Source organism: Pleurodeles waltl, chromosome 7, assembly GCF_031143425.1.
Source record: "Pleurodeles waltl isolate 20211129_DDA chromosome 7, aPleWal1.hap1.20221129, whole genome shotgun sequence".
Lineage (NCBI taxonomy): Eukaryota > Metazoa > Chordata > Amphibia > Caudata > Salamandridae > Pleurodeles > Pleurodeles waltl.
In genome coordinates this window covers 1,533,929,041-1,533,942,077 of record NC_090446.1, presented here as the reverse complement: position 1 = coordinate 1,533,942,077, position 13,037 = coordinate 1,533,929,041, and the positions used below count along the sequence as shown (strand labels likewise).

Below are 13,037 nucleotides of genomic sequence, written 5' to 3'. Positions count from 1 at the left end.
TCAATCAGGGTACCCTTCATGAGGTCATAAGATTCTGCATCTTTTCCAGAGAGTGTGAGGAGTCTATCCCTACACTTTCCAGTGAACATTTCCCAAAGGAGAGCACCCCAGTGAGATCTGTTTACTTTTCTGGTTACACAAGCCCTCTCAAAAGCTGTGAACCATTTGGTGATGTCATCACCATCTTCATATTTTGTTACAATCCCTTTGGGGATTTTTAGGATGTCAGGAGAATCTCTGACCCTATTTAAGTTGCTGCCACCATCGATGGGACCTAGGCCCATCTCTTTTCTTTCCCTTTCTATGGCTAGGAGCTGCTTTTCCAAAGCCAATCTTTTGGCCATCCTGGCTAACTGGATGTCCTCTTCACTGGGGCTATCCTCAGTGATTTCAGAGGTGTTGGTCTCTCCTGTGAGGGAACCAGCATCTCTGACTATTATTTTTGGAGTCAGGGTTTGAGGGACCCTGTTCTCCCTAGATAGGACTGGTAGGGGGGAATTTTCCTCCAAGTCACTATCCTCTTCCTCTGAGTTGCCACCCTCAGAGGGGTTGGCCTTTTCAAACTCTGCCAAAAGCTCCTGGAGCTGTATTTTGGTAGGTTTGGGGCCCATTGTTATCTTCTTTATTTTACAGAGTGACCTTAGCTCCCTCATCTTAAGATGGAGGTAAGGTGTGGTGTCGAGTTCCACCACAGTCACATCTGTGCTAGACATTTTGCTTCTAAAAGTTGGAATACTTTTTAAGAATCTACAACTGGTTCTAGAATCTAATTCAAACTTTTACAAACTTTTAAACTCTAAAAGAAATGCTAAACAGGATCTAACACAAGGCCCTAGCAGGTCTTTTAAGAATTTAGAAAACTTTTCAAATTGCAAAAATCAATTTCTAATGACAATTTTGGAATTTGTCGTGTGATCAGGTATTGGCTGAGTAGTCCAGCAAATGCAAAGTCTTGTACCCCACCGCTGATCCACCAATGTAGGAAGTTGGCTCTGTATGGGCTATTTCAAAGTAAGGAATAGCATGCACAGAGTCCAAGGGTTCCCCTTAGAGGTAAAATAGTGGTAAAAATAGATAATACTAATGCTCTATTTTGTGGTAGTGTGGTCGAGCAGTAGGCTTATCCAAGGAGTAGTGTTAAGCATTTGTTGTACATACACAAGACAATAAATGAGGTACACACACTCAGAGACAAATCCAGCCAATAGGTTTTTATATAGAAAAATATCTTTTCTTAGTTTATTTTAAGAACCACAGGTTCAAATTCTACATGGAATATCTCATTCGAAAGGTATTGCAGGTAAGTACTTTAGGAACTTCAAATCATCAAAATTGCATGTATACTTTTCAAGTTATTCACAAATAGCTATTTCAAAAGTGGACACTTAGTGCAATTTTCACAGTTCCTGGGGGAGGTAAGTTTTTGTTAGTTTTACCAGGTAAGTAGGACACTTACAGGGTTCAGTTCTTGGTCCAAGGTAGCCCACCGTTGGGGGTTCAGAGCAACCCCAAAGTCACCACACCAGCAGCTCAGGGCCGGTCAGGTGCAGAGTTCAAAGTGGTGCCCAAAACACACAGGCTAGAATGGAGAGAAGGGGGTGCCCCGGTTCCGGTCTGCTTGCAGGTAAGTACCCGCGTCTTCGGAGGGCAGACCAGGGGGGTTTTGTAGGGCACCGGGGGGGACACAGGTCCACACAGAAATTTCACCCTCAGCGGCGCGGGGGCGGCCGGGTGCAGTGTAGAAACAAGCGTCGGGTTCGCAATGTTAGTCTATGAGAGATCTCGGGATCTCTTCAGCGCTGCAGGCAGGCAAGGGGGGGATTCCTCGGGGAAACCTCCACTTGGGCAAGGGAGAGGGACTCCTGGGGGTCACTTCTCCAGTGAAAGTCCGGTCCTTCAGGTCCTGGGGGCTGCGGGTGCAGGGTCTCTCCCAGGCGTCGGGACTTTAGGTTCAAAGAGTCGCGGTCAGGGGAAGCCTCGGGATTCCCTCTGCAGGCGGCGCTGTGGGGGCTCAGGGGGGACAGGTTTTGGTACTCACAGTATCAGAGTAGTCCTGGGGTCCCTCCTGAGGTGTTGGATCGCCACCAGCCGAGTCGGGGTCGCCGGGTGCAGTGTTGCAAGTCTCACGCTTCTTGCGGGGAGCTTGCAGGGTTCTTTAAAGCTGCTGGAAACAAAGTTGCAGCTTTTCTTGGAGCAGGTCCGCTGTCCTCGGGAGTTTCTTGTCTTTTCGAAGCAGGGGCAGTCCTCAGAGGATGTCGAGGTCGCTGGTCCCTTTGGAAGGCGTCGCTGGAGCAGGATCTTTGGAAGGCAGGAGACAGGCCGGTGAGTTTCTGGAGCCAAGGCAGTTGTCGTCTTCTGGTCTTCCTCTGCAGGGGTTTTCAGCTAGGCAGTCCTTCTTCTTGTAGTTGCAGGAATCTAATTTTCTAGGGTTCAGGGTAGCCCTTAAATACTAAATTTAAGGGCGTGTTTAGGTCTGGGGGGTTAGTAGCCAATGGCTACTAGCCCTGAGGGTGGGTACACCCTCTTTGTGCCTCCTCCCAAGGGGAGGGGGTCACAATCCTAACCCTATTGGGGGAATCCTCCATCTGCAAGATGGAGGATTTCTAAAAGTTAGAGTCACTTCAGCTCAGGACACCTTAGGGGCTGTCCTGACTGGCCAGTGACTCCTCCTTGTTGCTTTCTTTGTTCCCTCCAGCCTTGCCGCCAAAAGTGGGGGCCGTGGCCGGAGGGGGCGGGCAACTCCACTAAGCTGGAGTGCCCTGCTGGGCTGTGACAAAGGGGTGAGCCTTTGAGGCTCACCGCCAGGTGTCACAGCTCCTGCCTGGGGGAGGTGTTAGCATCTCCACCCAGTGCAGGCTTTGTTACTGGCCTCAGAGTGACAAAGGCACTCTCCCCATGGGGCCAGCAACATGTCTCTAGTGTGGCAGGCTGCTGGAACCAGTCAGCCTACACAGCTAGTTGGTTAAGTTTCAGGGGGCACCTCTAAGGTGCCCTCTGGGGTGTATTTTGCAATAAAATGTACACTGGCATCAGTGTGCATTTATTGTGCTGAGAAGTTTGATACCAAACTTCCCAGTTTTCAGTGTAGCCATTATGGTCCTGTGGAGTTCGTGTAAAACAGACTCCCAGACCATATACTCTTATGGCTACCCTGCACTTACAATGTCTAAGGTTTTGCTTAGACACTGTAGGGGCACAGTGCTCATGCACTGGTACCCTCACCTATGGTATAGTGCACCCTGCCTTAGGGCTGTAAGGCCTGCTAGAGGGGTGTCTTACCTATACTGCATAGGCAGTGAGAGGCTGGCATGGCACCCTGAGGGGAGTGCCATGTCGACTTACTCATTTTGTTCTCACCAGCACACACAGGCTTGTAAGCAGTGTGTCTGTGCTGAGTGAGGGGTCTCTAGGGTGGCATAAGACATGCTGCAGCCCTTAGAGACCTTTCTTGGCATCAGGGCCCTTGGTACTAGAAGTACCAGTTACAAGGGACTTATCTGAATGCCAGGGTGTGCCAATTGTGGATACAATGGTACATTTTAGGTGAAGGAACACTGGTGCTGGGGCCTGGTTAGCAGGGTCCCAGCACACTTCTCAGTCAAGTCAGCATCAGTATCAGGCAAAAAGTGGGGGGGGAACTGCAACAGGGAGCCATTTCTTTACATTTGCCTTCTGCTTTTTTCACAAGTCTACAAACTATGAGAAGTCATAACAGTCTCTGTGTGTTATTTATGCTCAGTGCTCTTATACTTGTGCTTCCATTAATGAAGACAACATTCACAGAGTTATTTCGTTAGCAGAACGTCTGTGTGAAAATTTCAGTAAAGTATTCTCTGCAGGCACGCTGTTCAGAATAAATCTTTCCAGAATAATTCTTTCCCAGCCCCTTGGACCTCTGCCTCTGCCTCTGTGACACTTAAAATTGTGATTTACTGCATTGCCTCTGGCCCTTTCCCCATGAATAGTTATTCAGTTAGGGCTGCATCGGTGACAGTCAGTGGTCTTACGGTAGTGTCCACAGCACGTTATGCTGGAATAACAAACATGGACCTTGAAATCTGATGGCCTTCATCTATTCTCTATGGTGCCTCTTGCTGTGCAATACAAACAGCTGGTGAACCTACACTGCTCCCCACCTAGCCTGCTTCTGGGAGCCTGTGCTCTCCATCACACAAAGACCAAATGAGAGAGGGGCAGAATCTGAGAGAGTCAAGACTTGTGGTGTCAGTAGAAAACTACTTTTTCCATCATACACTTCAGTTTATGTTTGCACCTAGCATCTGTTGCAGGACCATGTGCGGGTAACTCACCTGTCCAAGGGCCACTGTCGCTGCTCGGGGGTGACGAGCAAGACACTCACTGCAGGTTCTCAGCCGCCGGCACTCCTCAGCTGACCTCGGCAAAGGAAAACATGAGGCCCGGGCCACTGGGCAGCCCATCCTGGGAAGGACAAAGCCATACATCAAACAACATGCATGGACCAAAAGCAGAACAGTCATGCTACTTCTATCACTCCCAAAGATCAACCTCCCCTCCCAAACCCGCACCACCAATGGATCACCCGGAAAGGGATTCAGGAATCGGCCAGTCGTGGGTACAAGCTGGGGAAAGCCTATCCTCACTGCTGTAGAGGAGCGCATTCCAAATTATAGAGAAAGCACTTTATTACATGGAGTATTGGCATTCTTAAACATCCGCCCGCCAAATAAGAACTGAACATTCCCTACATGCGGATTTCATAACGCATCAAAACAGAACTACTGAGACAACACACTCATGGGGTGGGGCTCCAGCACCACTCCCTAAGGGTGTCTCCGTAGGGAACAGTTCTAGAGCCTGCCCTACTCTTCAATTATACCACCTGAACTTGTGAAATTAGTTCTCTGTTCATATCATACCATTTCTACACCGATGAAACACACATCTGCTTCTACCTTCACTTTCACTCCCTATCGCCAATCATACATCCCAATGAAATTTGACAGTGGACGGTCATCTGGGTCCCGACATTCAACTCTTCCAAGTTGAATATCTTCCACTTTTTCTCCTCCTGACAGCTCCAACCTCTATCCACCTCCCTCCTGACAGCCCGACCTCTGCCATCCTCAGCTAGAGAATCCTAATGTACTGTTCGACCGCCCAACACACGTGGAAGAATTCACTACCCCATAGGATCAAGCAGCAGGTTATTGGGTCATGAACATACAGAAATACAACCATGCCTTTAATTCAATTCCATGCTGCTAAGGCATTAATTAATTCCATGGCACTTTGCAAACTAGTCGATTGCAACAGTCTGCTAGTGGGCCTCTGTAGAACGCTGGCTCTTTACACAGCAAACCTCTTTTTGGTATACTGTGTAAAGAGTCCAGGTGTCCCCTTAGTAGTGGACAGGGCTTTTTTTAAATATTGCTAGACCAGCTAGCTCTTGGTGTGGGTTTCCCTGTCTTTTGGGGTTCTGACCTCCTGTTGTGATCCTGTGCTGAATTTCGCTTTTGCTGGCTTTAGGACTCTGGGCACTTTACCACTGCTGACCAGTGCTAAAGTGCAAGTGCTCTCTGTCTAAATGGTATTGGTGATTGGTTTATCCCTGATTGCCATACGTGGTTTACCAGTAAGTCCCTAGTATAGTGCACCATGTGTGCCCAGGGACTGTAAATCAAATGCTTCAAGTGGGCCTGCAGCACTGATTGTGCCACCCATATGAGTAGCCCTATAAACACGTCTCAGGCCTGCTACTGCAGCGCCTGTGTGTGCAGTTTTAAACTGCCATATCGACCTTGCAAGTGCACACACTTGCCAGGCCCAAGCCTTCCCTTTAAATACATGTACGTCACCCCTAAGATAGGCCCAGGGAAGCCCCATGGGCAAGGTGCAGTGTATTTACAAGGTAGGATATGGATTGGTGTGTTTTACATGTCCTGATTTTGAAATACTGCTAAATTCATTTTTCACTATTGCAAGGCCCATCTCTTGGATAGGGTAACATGGGGATTGCCTTGAAATATCTTTCAAGTGTAATTTCGCATTGGGAGCAGATAGAGGGAGATGTAGAGTTTGGGGTCTCTGAACTCACAATTTAAAAATAAACACATCTTCTGGTGAAGTTGGTTTTTAAATTGTAAATTTGAAAATGCCTCTTTTAGAAAGTGGGAATTTTCTTGCTTAACCATTCTGTGCCTCTGCCTGCCTGTGGAATCCATGTCTAGGTCAGACTGACAGTAGGCCTGTTTGTGAATTCACTCTCAGTCACACAAAGGGAGGTGAGGTGTGCCTTGCATATCCTGATGGGTCTTCCTGAGCTAGAGTGGTGGGAGGAGCCGACGCTTACACCTGAATAGGGCTGTGCCTGTCCTCACAGAAAGCAGTCTCCAACACGCTGGAGTGTGTCTGGGGCCAGGGCAGGGAAAGGCAGGGTCTTATGCACTACAAAGACTTCTCTTTCAAGTTTGCCTACTTCAAAAACAGGAATGGGTATAAGTATTGGACCTCTGAGACCACAAAGTTAGAATACTTCTGCACTGAGGCCATTCTGCCAGGAAGATGAGCCGGATGCTGTAGGCTATTGCTTTGCTGTGCTGACCTACTGCTTGGTTCTTCTGTCCTAGGAATGAAGGGACTGGACTTTGTTCCTACATCCTGCTTTCCAAGGTTCTCCAAGTGCTTGGAATGAGCTTGCTTCCTGTCTCAGGAACATCAAAGACTTCATCAGCCAGCACCTGGGTTCTCTTGCTGAGAGTCCTAACTTGCCAAGTGGTGCCACATCCAGTCCCTGGGCCCTTGGGAATGAGTCCTGGAAGAAACAAGCACATCGACTCCCGAGCGACTTCAGAACCAGCCCCACTGTCTGACTCCACACCGCTACCTGTACCAGAGTCATTGTCCCCCCTAAGTGTGACAACCCCAACCAACGTCACAGGCCCGAAACCACCACAGCGACTCCGAAGTCCTGCCACAGTGCGAGTCCTGAGTGCTGTGTCAGGATCACACCACGGGGCCACAGGTGCTGCAGTATCTGTGGCCCGAGGTGTGATCGCGACACCACAAAGTTGACCCCTCGTGCCTTGACCTGCTGGGCTCATCGACCCAGCCATGTCGTAAGGAACCAATGCCTTGACATTGATGTCATATAAAGTCCTTTTCCAAGGTACTGTACCTGGGGTCCGTGCGAATCCGTGACAGGCTCACACTCCCTTGCGAGTGGCATCGGACTGTTGGGAATGACTCTGTGCAGATGTCATGATAGCCCCAGTTGGACCTATTGTGTTTCTAAGCGCTATACTAAGATTTAGTCTTTGAACATCCGTATTTTTGCTTGTGTATATTGGATTTTTTTCCTTTTGGTCTTGTTTTACTCAGATAAATATTAGCTATTTTGCTAAACTAGTGTGAAGTACTTTTGTGGTGTTTTCACTGTGTTACCCTGAGTGTGTACAAATGCCTATGAGATAAGCCTGACTGCTAGAGCCAAGCTACCAAGGGGGTGAGCTGGGGTTATCTTAGGTGTGTGACTCCCTTACCGTGACTAGAATGAGGGTCCCTTATTGGACAGGGTGCAAACCACTGCCAACTAGAGACCCCATTTGTAACAAATATGCGGAGTGCTTTATTTGTGGTAGGGTGGTCGAGCAGCTAAGGCTAATCAAAGAGGAGTGTTAGACATTTGCTGCATATACAGTCAATAAATGACACATACACACAAGAGATCCACCCCAATTAAGAAAAATGACACATTTTAATATATTTTTTAACACCACGAACTTCGTTATTGTGTAAATACTTTTCAAGTTAGCAGTTTTGAAGCATACAGCAAATACTCTTGCATTGACTTTAATGTGGTAATGTTCTTATGGGAAAAGAAGTATATACTACATAGGGGTACTTAGCAACAATTTACAGGATTGTTCTTTGGAGTTAAGGGCAGTATGAGGCAAGGCCAAGGCAGCACCAAGAGGTCACTTTGGGAGGCACTGGGGTGCAAAGGTGCTTTACAGTTTGGGTGTCCCGGGGAACAGAGGCTGCAAGTGGGGATCGGGTGACCAGTCTGGCTGAACCCAAAGGGGGGCTCAGCTCTCAAGTGTCTTGAGACCTTGTTGGCACCATCGACACACTGACTCGGGCTGGGGGGCTTGGGTGCCGTGGTGCTTTCAGGCGTCCGGTTTTCACGGGCCAAGGCTCTCTGGGTTTTGATGGCCTGCACAAGGAGGATGCAGGAAGGGACTGGGTGTCAGATCCGGCTAAACCTAAAAGGGGTACTCAGCTGTGCAGGGTCTCTGGATCTCATGGGTCCCGTCGGTTCACTCTTCCTCAGGCTGGGGAGCTCGGGTGCAGTGTTGTTTTGTCCAGCGGGGTCATGCTGGCAGAGACTCTCACATTGGTCTTTGGTGCCTGCAAACGTGCAGGTAAGTAGCTCCTATGCTCCAAGGGAGTGCTGGCAGCCTTCCTAGGCTTTTGGAGGCTGATCAGCTGCAGGACAAGTCATCTTTGGAGCAATTGTCGAGGACATCAGGCAGGTTGGCGCCAAGTCAGTTGCTGCACCTCAGTCATTTCTTCCTGGGACCCATCGGTGTCCTCTCCTTTCTTTGGTCCAAAAAATCTGAGTTCTGGGTTTCAGGGGGCCACCTAAATACTGAAGTTAGGAGCGTTAAGGGGAGTGAAGGGTAGTAGCCAATGGGCTACCTTCCCTAGGGGTCACTGCACCCTCTATATGACCACTTCCTGTGGGAAGTGGGCATAACCCTATCTGAGAGTGCTTAATTCCACCACACACAAGATGGTTAAAATCCTACTTTCTTGTTCACTTCAGGCAGCCCGCCCTAGGGATGCGACTAGCCTCGGCATGCAAAACGCCACCTGACTATCTAATTTCCTGCCTGTCCTGGTGCCAAATGGGCCTCAGGGTATAAGGTAGCATCTCCCAAGACGGGGGGAAGCAGGGGTCGCCGAGGCATCGTTTCTGGCCTTCGAGAGCGCAGTTCTTACCTTCAGGGAGGTCAGAAACCGGTCTGTTGTGGCAAGCTGGACTGTACCAGTCAGCCAGCACACTACAGGACTAGTAGAGGTTTCAGGCGGTACCTCTAAAGTACCCTCTGGGTGCATGTACTAATAAATCCATCACTGGAATCAGTGAGGGTGTATTAATATGAGGTGATTGATACCAAACACCGTAGGTTTCGGTGAGCCATTATGTAGCTGGGTAACTTGGAATGACCAGTGCCCAGTACATAATGTAAGATGGCTTCCCTGTTCACTTGTATATCATGCACATATGTCCACACATGTAGCATAATGCACCCAGCCTTAAGGCTCCAAGGCCTGCTGTAGGGGAGATTTACATAAAGACCATCCAGTGCCAGTCATGTTTTCAAACAAGGTTTGTATCATGTCATGTAGCCTGCGATAATAGTCTGTGTGTATTTTTTGTGTGTGGGATGAGACATGCTTCAGCCCTTATGGACCCTCTTTAGTGCCCATGCCATACGTACCAGGAATACCATTTACTAGGGACTTACAGGGGTGCTAAAGGCCAAGCCAACTGGGTTACAATTAGACATTGCTTGTTTTAGGGGTAAGAGCATCGTCACTAACGTCTGATTAGCAGGTCTCAGTGCACTGTCCGTCAAAACCCTGCATCTAGTAGTTCTAAAAGGGGCAAACAATGACATCTGCAAAGAAGTCCATGTTCCTTTAGCCACCCTCCGTATTAATTTACCCCACCACACATGGGGCCATATGTTCGAACACATTTCCACAGAGACAGAATGGGTAAAACCTTTTGATACATCTGGCTCCTGGTGCTCAATTTTGCACCCAGACTCTTATTGAACTTGCCCAGGTGCACACTCATCACTCCCTCTCACGACAGAGCTGGGAGGCTGCCCACTGAAAACAAGGCCTCATGCACACCGCTGACGACTGGGTTCAAACTGGTTACTGGCACTTCTCCACACCGAGAGAGTGACATACCCTGCTGCACCCCCTCCAGAAATCTGCGCTACCCTGACCTAAACTTACTGGTAAAATCTACACCCCTGCGAGCGGCCACTACAGTCTGGTCTCTCTGTCTGCTAGTCTCGTATCACAGGAACACCTAGCCTCTTGGCATCCTTGAATGCCCCACCACTTACTGATTTTAAAACCAGCCTAAAGAGACATCTCACCAAATTGGAGAGGAACAATGCATAAAGACGAACATCATATCCAAACTGTATGAAATTCATGTGAAGGACGTACCATATAGCATGGCATGTTGTAGTTTTGCTTTGCAATTTCCTGTCAAATCTTATCAGCATACAAATGTAATTAATTTTTCTAGTTTATTTCCCCTAGCATAATACAGTTCATGCAAAGCACCGCTTCTGCATTTATGTACAGCATTATTGATCGAAATATTAATGTGCACAAGACATGGAAATAAAAAAACAAAAATAAATATATATTATTACGTCCTAAAAAAATACCCCCCCCCCCCCCCCCCCACACAAACAAGCCAGATCTTCTCCCTGCAGGACACAGTAAATAGTCTCTGCCCTTCAACACTCCCACTGCAAAGGTCACTATCTCCTCATGACCTTTATGCTCCTGCATCAGCACAGCATCAAACTACTTCCAGTCGCATCTTTCATCGCAATGTTCCTGTCCGTGACGTCGGGGGCCTTGAGCAGTTTCACTTCAACAATACAGTTCTACACCGCTTCAATTGCACATTCACACTCCATGCCCCACACATGCTTATTCTACACATACAAGCCAAACATGGCAGCGGCTCATGTGCTGCTCTTTACCTCTCTGCTGTGTCTGCTGAAACACAGCCTGTCCTACACCAGACGCAGCTTCCCACAGAGTTGTTGCAACTGGTCTGGTTGCTGAAGACCAGGCAGGGATTCGAAGGCAGTGAGAGTGTCAACATGCGGCCAAGTGCGACCCCATTGAAGCCTCCAGAAACGTAAAGGCGGCTGCCTACCGCTGCCACAGCATGGGCGATGGATTCGTTCATGGGCTCCCCGATCACAGAGTCTGGTGAGGAAGGAAAAGAGGGGATTAATTATTTATCAGAGCAAGTGCCAAAGAAGCACAATTACCGCAACAAGAAATAGCAAACTGGCAAACTTGTAATAGCACACACCACACAAGAAGCAATAATGAAAGAAGGATATGCTCACACCAAACCAACACCAAGGGACAAGAGGCAGCAGAGCTTACACCAACAAAAACCCCAAAACACGATACTTGCCCAGACCAAGTGTAGGAAGTTGGCTCTGTATGTGCTATTTCAAAGTAAGGAATAGCATGCACAGAGTCCAAGGTTTCCCCTTAGAGGTAAAATAGTGGTAAAAATAGATAATACTAATGCTCTATTTTGTGGTAGTGTGGTCGAGCAGTAGGCTTATCCAAGGAGTAGTGTTAAGCATTTGTTGTACATACACATAGACAATAAATGAGGTACACACACTCAGAGACAAATCCAGCCAATAGGTTTTTGTATAGAAAAATATCTTTTCTTAGTTTATTTTAAGAACCACAGGTTCAAATTCTACATGTAATATCTCATTCGAAAGGTATTGCAGGTAAGTACTTTAGGAACTTTAAATCATAAAAATTGCATGTATACTTTTCAAGTTATTGACAAATAGCTGTTTTAAAAGTGGACACTTAGTGCAATTTTCACAGTTCCTAGGGGAGGTAAGTATTTGTTAGGTTAACCAGGTAAGTAGGACACTTACAGGGCTTAGTTCTTGGTCCAAAGTAGCCCACCGTTGGGGGTTCAGAACAACCCCAAAGTCACCACACCAGCAGCTCAGGGCCGGTCAGGTGCAGAGTTCAAAGTGGTGCCCAAAACACATAGGCTTCAATGGAGAAGGGGGTGCCCCGGTTCCAGTCTGCCAGCAGGTAAGTACCCGCGTCTTCGGAGGGCAGACCAGGGGGGTTTTGTAGGGCACCGGGGGGGACACAAGCCCACACAGGAATTTCACCCTCAGCGGCGCGGGGGCAGCCGGGTGCAGTGTTGCAAGTCTCACGCTTCTTGCGGGGAGCTTGCAGGGTTCTTTCAAGGCTGCTGGAAACAAAGTTGCAGCCTTTCTTGGAGCAGGTCCGCTGTCCTCGGGAGTTTCTTGTCTTTTCGAAGCAGGGGCAGTCCTCAGAGGATGTCGAGGTCGCTGGTCCCTTTGGAAGGCGTCGCTGGAGCAGGATCTTTGGAAGGCAGGAGACAGGCCGGTGAGTTTCTGGAGCCAAGGCAGTAGTCGTCTTCTGGTCTTCCTCTGCAGGGGTTTTCAGCTAGGCAGTCCTTCTTCTTGTAGTTGCAGGAATCTAATTTTCTAGGGTTCAGGGTAGCCCTTAAATACTAAATTTAAGGGCGTGTTTAGGTCTGGGGGGTTAGTAGCCAATGGCTACTAGCCCTGAGGGTGGGTACACCCTCTTTGTGCCTCCTCCCAAGGGGAGGGGGTCACAATCCTAACCCTATTGGGGGAATCCTCCATCTGCAAGATGGAGGATTTCTAAAAGTTAGAGTCACCTCAGCTCAGGACACCTTAGGGGCTGTCCTGACTGGCCAGTGACTCCTCCTTGTTGCTTTCTTTGTTCCCTCCAGCCTTGCCGCCAAAAGTGGGGGCCGTGGCCGGAGGGGGCGGGCAACTCCACTAAGCTGGAGTGCCCTGCTGGGCTGTGACAAAGGGGTGAGCCTTTGAGGCTCACCGCCAGGTGTCACAGCTCCTGCCTGGGGGAGGTGTTAGCATCTCCACCCAGTGCAGGCTTTGTTACTGGCCTCAGAGTGACAAAGGCACTCTCCCCATGGGGCCAGCAACATGTCTCTGGTGTGGCAGGCTGCTGGAACTAGTCAGCCTACACAGACAGTCGGTTAAGTTTCAGGGGGCACCTCTAAGGTGCCCCCTCGGGTGTATTTTGCAATAAAATGTACACTGGCATCAGTGTGCATTTATTGTGCTGAGAAGTTTGATACCAAACTTCCCAGTTTTCAGTGTAGCCATTATGGTGCTGTGGAGTTCGTGTTTGACAGACTCCCAGACCATATACTCTTATGG

General features: G+C 48.6%; 1 protein-coding gene across 1 annotated transcript in view; it reads right to left on the bottom strand.

The window, feature by feature from the left end:
• The window catches only part of MEGF8 (multiple EGF like domains 8), a 338,669-nt gene that overhangs the window by 47,294 nt on the left and 278,338 nt on the right, over positions 1 to 13,037 (bottom strand). The window contains exons 33-34 of the mRNA XM_069201403.1: positions 10,785 to 11,016; positions 4,311 to 4,440 (exon numbers count right to left, since the gene is read on the bottom strand). Coding sequence (XP_069057504.1) covers positions 4,311 to 4,440; positions 10,785 to 11,016 — 362 coding nt within the window. The remainder of the gene's footprint in view (positions 1 to 4,310; positions 4,441 to 10,784; positions 11,017 to 13,037) is intronic.